Raw genomic sequence first — 12,225 nt, 5'->3', positions numbered from 1 at the left:
GTTGAGCGCGCACCGCTTGTTCCCCGCCCCGGAAACGACATTGCCCTCAAACAATCGATCGACCGCGGGTCAGTGCCCCCGAAAGCTTCGGGCGTTGGGAAGCTGCCAGTGGCTGGGCGGTGCGTCCGCCCTTAAAGGGGAGGGCGCACCGCCACGGCTGCCATTTTAAAAAATTGTCGGCCGGCTCCGCAATCAGCCCGACAATGGCGGCCACGGGTTCGGCTGGGCCGCCAACAGGCAGCCCAGCACCTCCTCTTGGGTACCGGCCCACTGGCCCGGCCGAAGCCCTCCCTGGTGGTCCAGTGGGCAACAAGTAGGTCTCACAGCGTCCCTCCCCTTTAAGTGAAAGGGAGGGACATTGCTAAGTGTCGGCACGGCGCTGATAACCCCGTGTGCCTTCCGCTCCACTCCCGACTCGCTACCGCCCCAATGATTTTTCAGAAGAATCGCGGGCAAGTTCCCTCTATCCACCGATCCATCGATTGGGACGGTAATTTGCAATCTAATTCTAATTATCCACCCCAAATTGAGGCCAATTTTGGTCCCACATTGTTGCAAAGTGTGGGAGGGGGTTGTTGGTGTGTAACAAAAGTTGCCACCAGTTCCATTTGCTTTAATTTTTGCTAACACTCGCTTGTGTCCGTTGCTTTTGTGGAACCTTATCGAATGCCTTCTGGAATTCTCTGTAAACAACATCCATAGACACTCCCTTATCTACCACATTAGTGTCCTCCTCAGAAAGTTCAACTTGGTTCATTAGACCTGACTTGCCTTTTACAAATCCATGCTGGCTCTCTGATCAACTCATGTTTGTCCAAGTGCTCAGTCACCCAGTCCCTAATAATAGATTCTACTAACTTCCCCAACACAGACATTGGACGAATAGGTCTAAAATGTCCTGGATATCTGTCCCACCTTCCTTTTAAACAGTGAAGTGACAAGGAGGAATATACTTGCATTGGAGGCAGCTCAGAGAAGGTTCACCAGGTTGATTCCTGAGATGAAGGGGTTGTCTTATGAGGAAAGGTTGAGCAGGTTGGGCCTATACTCATTGGAGTTTAGAAGAATGAGGTGTGATCTTATTGAAACATATAAGATTCTGAGGGGGCTTGACAGGGTAGATGCAGAGAGGATGTTTCTCCTCGTGGGAGAATCTAGAACTAGGGGGCATAGTTTCAGAATAAGGGGTCGCCCATTTGAAACAGAGATGAGGAGGAATTTCTTCTCTGAGGGTGGTGAATCATTGGAATTCTCTGCCCCAGAGAGCTGTGGAGGCTGGGTCATTGAATATATTCAAGGCTGAGATAGACAGATTTTTGAACGATAAGGGAGTCACCGATTATGGGGAGCGGGTAGGGAAGTGGAGTTGAGGCCAAGATCAGATCAGCCATGATCTTATTGAATGGAGGAGCAGGCTCGAGGGGCCAAATGGCCAACTCCTGCTCCTATTATGTTCTTATGACATTGGCAATTTTCCAATTCAAGGGACAATTACTGAATCAAGAGTGAGGTCTAAAGCATCTGCAATTTTCTCACCTACTTCCTTCAATACTCTGGGGTGGTAATCATCGGAGCCTGGAGATTTATCGATCTCTAGTCTCATTATTTTCTCCATTACTTTTTTAAACTTATAGTAACTAGAATGAGCAAACAGCAAATCTCGGAGTACTCTGCAAATGGCAGCCTTGCTGTCAATCATGTATTAAATCTGGTGTGTTATGATCCTGCCCGTCTTTGACACCTGACGTTGTTACCTTCCAACAGGAGGCAATCTCATTGTAATCTGGGACGTGGAGTAGAAGGATTGCTTGCAGAGAGCGACACTGATGGAGATTGGTAGTTGTAGAGGACTACTTAGTTGAGTCAAATAAAATCAGAGTGCTGGAAACACGCAGCCGTTCAGGCAACATCTGTAGAAAGAGCAAGAAGTTAACGTTTCAGGTCGATGACCCTTCATCGATGCGCCTGCAGTATTTTGCTTTTGTTTACGTACTTGAGCCTCGAGTCAGCTGAGGGTGACAGCTCTGGGAAGCCCCAGCTCAAGGCTTCACAACAGAAAGCATTGGCAGGGATATTTCAAATGCACAAGATGCTGCTCTCTAGGTAACTTTTCCTGTGCCCTTATGTTAGAAACCACGTTTCCAGAACATTACTGAGCAAGCAACATACTGGCCAAAATGAAAGTATTTAAAAAAAAAAAAAAATCCGATTTGTGCTCCTTCCTATTGCTAGCTGTTTGCTCAGCTTAATTTCGAACTCTGTGATTGATGGCTCGTGTTCCCACCTGCTACTTGTTCATTGGTTTGTTCCTGACCTCCTTAGTTGTGATTTGTTGCTCTTCTGGGAGTGTGAAATTTGAGCCAATCAGTAGCAAGGCTGACACCAGAATTTCCATGTGTACAAGCGTGACGCCTGCAGTGTGACAAAGAAAACATGCCAAAAGTCAAACTTTTATATAGATTCATTTTTCCATCACTATGTCAAGCAAATGATCTGGCCGTAAGTTTGGTAGACCACTTTCTTGCAGAGATGCCTCTAAGTGATGACTATCGCAGGACCTGCCTGGACTGCTCCTGTCTGTGCTCTGTGCTGCCCTCTATGGTCAGCAACTCACTCTGTGGGCAACTGACGGCTAGCCCACATCCCTAAACTAAACTGTTCAATGATGCACCAAGTCTTGCTTTCAGATCTCGAAGGTTCTGCAAATGCGCAGAAAAGACTTGTTTTATTGCAAACTATTCTTCCTCGATTATTGGCCACATAAAGCAAAGTGCAGACCATCAAACCGGCATTTGTTTAAGGCATCATCAGAATTGCCATGACAACAAATACAACAAATATAAATTATGTTTCGATCAACTAATTCTGCCTCATGGAAGGAAATTGAATGTTAAAATAGGAATGTGAGCACACTTTGGTAAAATCTTTACCTGCCACTTCTCATCATCACTGCTCCGCGTGTCTCTGTGACTCCGATCCTCAGTATTAATTGCAAAATCAATCTTGTCACAGCACTTCGGATAATCACTTCCAGCAAAACAAGTTCTTTGGGATTGTCAGTGCTGAGAACGGGACAGCAGGTTCACCACATTGTTGGACCATTAAATCCGTTCTGCAAACACAGCCTTAAAATGATAGGATTTGCAGCACAGAAAGCGGCCGCGGTGCATGGTGATTGGCTCTCCAATAGGAGTTCGTAACCCTAATCCCGTTCCCCTGTCTCTCCCTCTATCCTTTTGTAATCTTCCTTTTTGACCGATAAGGAAGTCAAAGGTTATGGGGAGTGGGCAGGGAAGTAGAGTTGAGGCCAAGATCAGATCAGCCATGATCTTATTGAATGGCGGAGCAGGCTCGAGGGGCCAAATGGCCTACTCCTGCTATTCCTTGCGTTCTTACACTTCTGCAATGCCCTTTAAATGTTGTTACAATTACTGCCTCTGTAGCCATTTGTGGGAAAGCATTCCATGTTCTAATAACCTGGCATGTGCAAAATCATCTCTATTCTATTAGTGATAATTCTCAGTCTACGCCTTGTTAACAATTCACAAAGTAATGAAAACAATCTTTCACTGTTTAGTCTCACAAAACTCTTCAATTTTTTTAAAAATCCTTTATTAGATCCCCTCTTGACCTTCTCTGGTTCAGTGACTTCCAATTTTATGAGCCTTTCAGATGCCAACATAGTCTACGAACTCTAAAGCTGCCGCGTCTACTCACGCTGTAGAGAACACGTTGCCCCTTGTCAACATCTTCCACCGACATGGGGTCAGCTTCCACATGTTCGCTGACGACACCCAGCTACCACTGCACCATCTCTCGGCCCCTCCACTGTCTCTGTGCTGTCAAACTGCTTGTCCAAAATCATAGAAATTTACAGCACGGAAGGAGGCCATTTTGGCCCATCGTGTCCGTGCCGGCCGACAAAGAGCTATCCAGCCTAATCCAGCTCTCGGTCCACAGCCCTGCAGGTCACGGCACTTCAAGTGCACATCCAAGTAGTTTTTAAATGTGAGGGTTTCTGCCTCTACCACCCTTTCAGGCAGTGAGTGGGATTAGGTTGAATAGCTCCTCCAATTCTGGCCTCTTGAGCATCCCCGATTTCCATCGCTCCACCATTGGTGGCCGTGCCTTCAGCTGCCTGGGCACAAGCTCTGGATCTCCCTCCCTAAAACTCTCCGCCTCTCTTTCTTCCTTTTAATTCGCTCCTTTAAACCTACCTCTTTGACTAAGCTTTTGGTCATCTGCCTTAATATCTCTATGTGGCTTGGTGTCAAATGTTGTTTAATTACGCTCCTGTGAAGCACCTTGGGATGTTTTACTACATTGAAGGCGCGATATAAATGCACGTTGTCATTGTGCAGCCACATGGGAGGTATCAGTGGCACCCTGCTCTTGGTGGAACTCTCTCTCTCTCTCTCTCTCTTTCTGCTTTACTGGGTCCATGTGGAACTGAATGAACTCACGGGTCTCCCTGAATAGAACATCCGTGACCTGTCTAATGCAGCGATGAATTGCTGACTGGCCGATGTGACGACTCTTCTTCTTAGGCAGCCCCTCCTATCGAGGATGACTTGCTTCCACCAAAAAGGGATGAGTTCACAGGTGTTTCAATGAAGCACCTAATATTCCAGGTCCCGAACTACATGGGTGGAAAATGCCTGTGCGTGGATTTTTTTAACGTGGGGTAGCTATTGCACATCAGCCACCACACGGGCTTGACAGAGCTAGGTCTTGGTCCAGTGGCAAGGGTTAACCAGGACGACTGGAGACCAGCTCTGCTGCACAGACCTAGTGCGCGCACATATCGCAGTGTGAGCTGGCCCGTGCTGACCCTGAGCCCTTGCCGCTCCTGCGCCCCAACCTCGCCGCTCCTGCTGTGACTAATGTACCGGAGGCCACCTGGATAAAAGTTAAATGCTGTTGTCAGGTTCACAGCCAGAGACGAGGCAGCGCCCCCGGTGGAAAGAGTCTTACAATCAGGCTCTGGAGCTGGCATAGCTAAGATATATGTATATAATATATATATATATATATTACAGATACCTGCGGGTCAGGATATAAGGGGTTGGCCATTTAGGACTGAGATGAGGATAAATTTCTTCACTCAGATGATTGTGAATATTTGGAATTCTCTATCTGAAAGGGCTGTGGATGCTCAGACGTTGAATATGATCATGGCTGAGCTCAATACATTTTTGAACTCTAAGGGAATCAAGGGATATGGGGATCAGGTGGGAAGGTGGAGTTGAGGTCAAAGATCAGCCATGTCTGGTTGAATGGCGGAGCAGGCTCGAGGGGCCAAATGGTCTACTCCTGCTCCTATTTCTTATGTTTCTTATGTTGGGTGTTGCTTGCCTGCGTGATGCCAGACTCTCCTGGCTTCCTCCATATCCTCATCATCTTCCTCAAAGCACAGGAACAATGGATTCCCCACAGGAATTTCACTGTGCAGAAGTCCCTTTAAATTCTCAGCAAATTTCACAAAGTAACTTTAAATACTCAGAAACTATTGCTTCAAATTAGTGGAACACCATCACCTCCAAGTTCCCCTCCAAGTCACACACCATCCTGACTTGGAAATATATCGGCCGTTCCTTCATCGTCAGTGGGTCAAAATCCTGGAACTCCCTCCTTAACAGCACTGTGGGAGCACCTTCACCAAACGGACTGCAGCGGTTCAAGAAGGCGGCTCACCACCACCTTCTCAAGGGCAATTGGGGATGGGCAATAAATGCCAACCTTGCCAGTGACGCCCACATCCCAGGAACGAATTAATAAGAAAGTGACTCCCAGCAACCAGTGTTCCAGAATTGCACTCCAGTGACCCTTCACCTTGCTGATTGCCTCCCACCTGTGGGGCACCATGTTGGCTCAGCGCGTGCATCGCCTTTATAGGTGGCCGGATCAGGGTCACAGCGAGGTCATGGGAGGGACGTGGCGGTATCCATCGTTAGTTTCAGCCCAGGGCCTTTCCGCTCAATTTTACTTGCCAGACTGCCTCGGCACTGCCTGAAAATGGACGTTTGTTTAAGGGAAATCCAGGCCTGACTCTGAGAGACATTTTTTATTTGCACGACGTATCCTTGTGTAACACAATTTCAACAATAATCTATAAAGCTTGTAGTTATCCGAGAGTCAGTAGCTCTTGTTCACACGTGTTCCAGGTCAATTGGGCATGTGATGTAATTTGTATGACAGACTGTGCTTGGATCAGTCAACAACATCAACTTGAATTTATATAGCACCTTTAACGTAGCAAAACATCGCAAGGCGCTTCACAGGAGCGTTAACAGACAACAGGTGACACTGAGGCACATGGAGAGATATTGGGGCAGATGACCAAGAGCTTGGTCAAAGAAGTCGGTTATAAGGAGCATCTTACAGGATGAAAGAGAGGTAGAGGTTTAGGGAGGGAGTTCCAGAGCTTGGAGCCCAGGCAACTTGAAGGCCCGGCCACCAATGGTGGAGCGATGGAAGTCGGGGATCCACAAGAGGCTAGAATTGGAGGAGCGCAGAGATTTTGGCAGGTTGTAGGGCTGGAGAATGTTACAGAGAAAGGGACGGAGAGTCCATGGAGGGAATTGAACATGAGGAATGAGAATTTTAAATTCGAAGGGTCGCTGGACTGGGAGCCACTGTAGGTCTGTGAGCACAGATATGATGGATTAACAAGTTAGGAAAGGATATTCTAGACGGTTCGCAATAATTTCTGAGGTCTTCATTTAGTATTGCGCACTCTTCTCTCTCGTTGACATCTGCTGGCTTCACTTCTTTCTCCTTTGGGAATGTGGGATTTCTTCATCATGGCCCCTTGCAATTTCCTTAAGAACCTGTTACATTTCAAACTTCTGCCAGTTCTGACGAAGGGTCATCGACCTGAAACGTTAACTTTGTTTCTCTCTCCACAGATGCTGCCTGACCCGCTGAGATTTCCAGCACTTTCTGTTTTTATTTCAGATTCCAGCTTCGGCAGTATTTTGCTGTTAGATTATTTACTACGTGTCCCGCCCGAGTAACCTAAAGGATTGAAACAGAGTTTGCCATGCCTCGAAAGGACGGTTTCGGTTCTTGTTTTTCCAATTCCCTTTCTTCACTCATTTAGAAATGAGTCCACCCTTCGGACCAAGCTCCTGGTCAAACCGGTCGCCCAGCTGTGAATGGAACATCACTTCAGACCGGACACAATTCTGTCCAAGTTCATTGACAGTGTGGGTGGGAATCGGCCTCCAGTGCGATTGATGCTAAAAGGCCAGGTGTCGGGATATGGAGGTCGGACTGAGGGGGTGGGAGCGTTCCCCACGGCAAAGCCCATCTGCGAGGCAGCTCTGCACACTGGGAGATATTTACATATGCAGTTTAGCAACGCAGACCAATTTCCCACCAGCTGTGGGAACCGAGGCTGGATCTAACCTTGTTTGTCAGAGTTTATAACTATCCTGGGTCTCACTTGGCAAGCAGCCGAACTCGACCTAATCGAAGTTAAATTCCATATATCTGTACAGCTTCCTTTTTGGCTTAAAATGAAAGATAGAAACAGTCATTCCCACATTTAATAAACAGCATTGTGCCTGACTAACATTTCTATGAAATGGATGTTTGATCTAGGTGGGGTCAATTGCATTAAATGTTGGCAGCGATCATCAAGCCAGTTTCCAAGTTGGGTTTCCGACTTTGCTTCAATTGTTCTTGATATTTTTATTATTAGTCTGATATTCCCTCTTGTCACTAATCATCAACCAGCAGAAATAACCTTCCACTGGTTACCAAAGCATTGAGCATCTGTTCGATTTCCCCTTAACCTTCTCTGCTCCGATGAATACGGCCAGGACTTTTTGGGGTTGAAATTGCCCCTTTCTCATCATCATCATAGGCAGTCCCTCGAAATCGAGGAAGACTTGTTTCCACTCTAAAAGTGAGTTCTCAGGTGACTGAACAGTCCAATACGGGAATTACAGTCTCTGTCACAGGTGGGACAGACAGTGATTGGAGGAAGGGGTGGGTGGGACTGGTTTGCCGCACGCTCCTTCCGCTGCCTGCACTTGATTTCTGCATGGTCTCGGCGATGAGGCTCGAAGTGCTCAGCACCCTCCTGGATGCACTTCCTCCACTTAGGGCGGTCTTTGGCCAGGGACTCCCAGGTGTCAGTGGGGATGTTGCACTTTATCAGGGAGGCTTTGAGGGTTGCCCTCGGTGTCCCTTTCGATAAGGCCCGTGGCGACGGGTCGGTGCAGACTGGCCACCATTTTGGATATTGCCTCCTTTAGTTTTGGAGCGGTGTAAGGGCCCGTTTTCCTGCCATGGCGTGCACGCGCCGACCCCTAACCGACCGGCAGCGAAATCGACCTGCGGGAAATTGCCCCACGGGAGCGGTGCCGAATGCCAGGTCGGGCCGACAACTATGCCCGCAGGTTTGGCTGGGCCACCAAAAGGCAGCTTGGCACCAGATGCCAGGCTGCCCATTAGCGGCCCGGCCAAACCTGTGGGCATAGTTGTCGGCCCGACCTGGCAGTCACCGCCCCCTCTTGGGTGCCAGGCTGCTAGCCCGGCCGAAACCCTCCCCGGTGGCCCAGTGTTTGCCACTAAAGTGGCTGCAGAGTTTGTAACGGCCCTCCCCTTTAACCGATGGGGAGGGGCATTGTGACACGCCAGCGCGATGACGTCATCAGCACGGCGCTGATGACGCGGAGCATCGGTCACTCCGACCCGATCGCACCTCCGCCCTTCTCACCACTCCACACTGCTCTGACCAGAAACATAAGCCAAAGAGCTGAACTCGTCCAGATTTTCCGCCCCATGCATTGTGGCGTGTGGAACACTTCAATATCGGAAGGTGCAACTCGTTTTGGTCGGAGGGTATTCCGGCCCCTGAGATTCTGATCAAATCATCATCATCATAGGCAGTCCCTCAAGTCTAGGATGACTTGCTTCCACGCCATAAAGTTCACAGGTGTTTCAATGAAGGACCTAATATTCCAGGTCCCGAAATGCACCCTGAAGGATGGAAGATGCCTGTGCGTGGATTTTTTTAATGTGGGGTGGCCGTTGCACACCAGCCACCACACGGGCTTGACAGAGCTAGGTCTTGGTCCAGTGGCAAGGGTTATCCAAGACGACTGGAGACCAGCTCTGCTGCACGGACCTAGTGCGCACACATATCGCAGTATGGGCTCGCCCGTGCTGCCCACAGCCCCAAACACACGCCTCTCCTGGGCCCCGATCACGTACCTCTATAGTCAAAACTGCATCATCAAATCCCAGCTTTTATCCTCATGAACCTGCACTGCACCTTTTGTATAACAGCGATACCTTTTATATCATCGGTGTGTGAAACCCCATTCTGGATTGTGTGTTTCCAGCATTTATTTCAGATTCCCAGCATATCCAACATTTTGTTTTCTGTTTTAAACGTGAGCTGTAAGGTATGCAAGGTTTATGTTTAACCAGCTATAAGCCAACAAAGGTGACAACCGGTTACAAAGGTTACAAGCGTTTTGTACTCCGTCTCGATGATAACTGATTGTCTCTGTACTTTCAGCAATTTACTGAAGACCAAGAGGCCGAGTCACTGGGGAAGTGCAGCCCAGTCACAGACTCGCCTCCGGGGGAAAGTCAGGAGACTTCACTAAAGCAAGAGAGCTGTGAGAAGATCAGGTCACAGGCATGTACGAAGGTGATGGCTCAGTCTAACTGCTCCTAATCATCGACCTGACTTTTTTTCCCTTTGTCTTTTTTATTATTAGAACGACGTAGTACAAATAATTTTAGATTCTTGGGTCCTGAGGCCATTGCTACCGAAGGCTGTGTCACCGACAGATTGGACAAGCTGCCAAACTCCCGCAGCCTCAGCACCTCTTGGTATCTGGGTCCACCTCAACCATCCCCTGATCGAGAACACCGACCTTGGGGACAGAGCTGCCCCTCGTCTCTCGCTCTACTTCTTGCAGTTTGATGGAGGTGTCTCTCACAGGCCCACGCTGGATATGCATCATTAAGTGTCTCACATACCCTGCAATCATCTTGCAGAGTTTCCTGCTGGGAATTATGGCGATCTCCCCGCAAACCATTTTGTTTGTGGAGGAGAAGTTGCCGAGGCGGGTGCCGTATTTCTCAAGGATCACTCGAGTGGCTTTCTTCACCGTCTTAGTCCTGACGCAACCCATCTTGGATTCCGGCGGATGTATCATTGGTGCAGTCAGCGGTTCTTAGGGCTGAAATTCAACTTCGGCGGCAACGTAAAACGGCCGGTAACGGATTGGCTGCCCCGTATACACCCCGCCCCGTATACACCCCGCCCCGTATACACCCTGCCTGCCCGTTATACACGGGCGGGGTGTATCATCGATGTTGTGGCTCCTAATGTTGAATGCTTTTATATTCATGTTTTGCTTTTGATTTTCTGTAGGAATACAAAACTGAAGGGGTGGTTGGAGTGGAGTTAGATAAAATAAAATTTATTAAATCCCTTGGTCCACAGACTACATTCTCGTGCCGAAGGACTCGATGTAATTCAACAGGTAAATGACCAACAGTGGGAGAGGGAGGGATAAAATGGAGCAAGATATCGATTGAAATGCTTGGTGTATTTCTCTCAATAAGCAAGGTTTCTCACTTCCTGCATCTGTACCCCTCACACTGGAGCATCTGCTGTGTAAATAGTTCAAAAACTGCATATTCTTCTTCAGCTGCATTTGGTGCCATAAATATATATATATATTTATATAACATTCTGTAAAGGAGGCTGAGAAGACAATGGGGGCATTTTCCTCAATGTAGAAGAATGATGATTGACCATGAACGATAGCAGCCACTCAGTGTAAGTGTAGGTAGCCATTTCTCTTCAGCTCTTGCATCACATGTAGAGATAAGTCTTTTTAAAAAAGGAGGGAGAGAGAAAATGGGTAATTATAGACCGATTAGCCTGACATCAGTAGTGGGGAAAATGTTGGAATCAATTATTAAAGATGAAATAGCAGTGCATTTGGAAAGCAGTGACAGGATTGGGCCAATTCAGCATGGATTTATGAAAGGGAAATCATGTCTGACAAATCTGGAATTTTTTGAGGATGTAACAAGTAGTAGTAGGGAGAACCAGTGGATGTGGTGTATTTGGACTTTAAAAAGGCTTTTGACAAGGTCCCACACAAGAGATTGGTGTGCAAAATCAAAGCACATGGTATTGGGGGTAATGTATTGACGTGGATAGAGAACTGGTTGGCAGACAGGAAGCAGAGAGTCGGCATAAACGGGTCCTTTTCAGAATGGCAGGCAGTGACTAGTGGGGTGCCGCAGGGCTCAGTGCTGGGACTCCAGCTCTTTACAATATACATTAACGATTTAGATGAAGGAATTGAGTTTAATATCTCCAAGTTTGCAGATGACACTAAACTGGGTGGCGGTGTGAGCTGTGAGGAGGACGCTAAGACGCTGCAGGGTGACTTGGACAGGTTAGGTGAGTGGGCCAATGCATGGCAGATGTAGTATAATGTGGATAAATGTGAGGTTATCCACTGTGGGGGCAATAACACGAAGGCAGAATATTATGAGTGGCGGCAGATTAGGAAAAGGGGAGGTGCAATGAGACCTGGGTGTCATGGTTCATCATTGAAAGGTGGCATGCAGGTACAGCAGGCAGTAAAGAAGGCAAATGGTATGTTGGTCTTCATAGCTAGGGGATTTGAGTATAGGAACAGGGAGGTCTTACTGCAGTTGTACAGTGCCTTGGTGAGGCCTCACCTGGAATATTGTGTTCAGTTTTGGTCTCCTAATCTGAGGGAAGGACGTTCTTGCTATTGAGGGAGTGCAGCGCGAAGTTCACCAGACTGATTCCCGGGATGGCTAGACTGCCATATGAGGAGAGATTGGATCAACTGGGCCTTTATACACTGGAGTTTAGAAGGATGAGAGGGTATCTCATAGAAACGTATAAGATTCTGACGGGACTGGACAGGTTAGATGCGGGAAGAATGTTCCCGATGTTTGGGAAGTCCAGAACCAGGGGACACAGTCTTAGGATACGGGGCAGGCCATTTAGGACTGAGATGAGGAGAAACTTCTTCACTTAGAGAGTTGTTAACCTGTGGAATTCCCTGTCGCAGAGAGTTGTTGATGCCAGTTCACTGGATATATTCAAGAGGGAGTTGAATATGGCCCTTATGGCTAAAGGGATCAAGGGGTATGGAGAGAAAGCAGGAATGGGGTACTGAGGGGAATGATCAGCCATGATCT

The 12,225-nt window shown here is 47.9% G+C and overlaps 1 protein-coding gene and 1 pseudogene across 1 annotated transcript in view; one reads left to right on the top strand and one right to left on the bottom strand.

The window, feature by feature from the left end:
• il16 (interleukin 16) overlaps positions 1 to 12,225 on the top strand; it is a 124,973-nt gene that overhangs the window by 15,719 nt on the left and 97,029 nt on the right. Inside the window, exons 5-6 of the mRNA XM_070858677.1 lie at positions 9,536 to 9,658; positions 10,403 to 10,514. Coding sequence (XP_070714778.1) covers positions 9,536 to 9,658; positions 10,403 to 10,514 — 235 coding nt within the window. The remainder of the gene's footprint in view (positions 1 to 9,535; positions 9,659 to 10,402; positions 10,515 to 12,225) is intronic.
• LOC139228285 (small ribosomal subunit protein eS17-like) lies at positions 9,694 to 10,160 on the bottom strand (annotated as a pseudogene).

The sequence above is a fragment of the Pristiophorus japonicus genome, chromosome 17, assembly GCF_044704955.1.
Source record: "Pristiophorus japonicus isolate sPriJap1 chromosome 17, sPriJap1.hap1, whole genome shotgun sequence".
NCBI lineage: Eukaryota > Metazoa > Chordata > Chondrichthyes > Pristiophoridae > Pristiophorus > Pristiophorus japonicus.
This window is presented reverse-complemented; position numbering and strand designations above follow the sequence as displayed.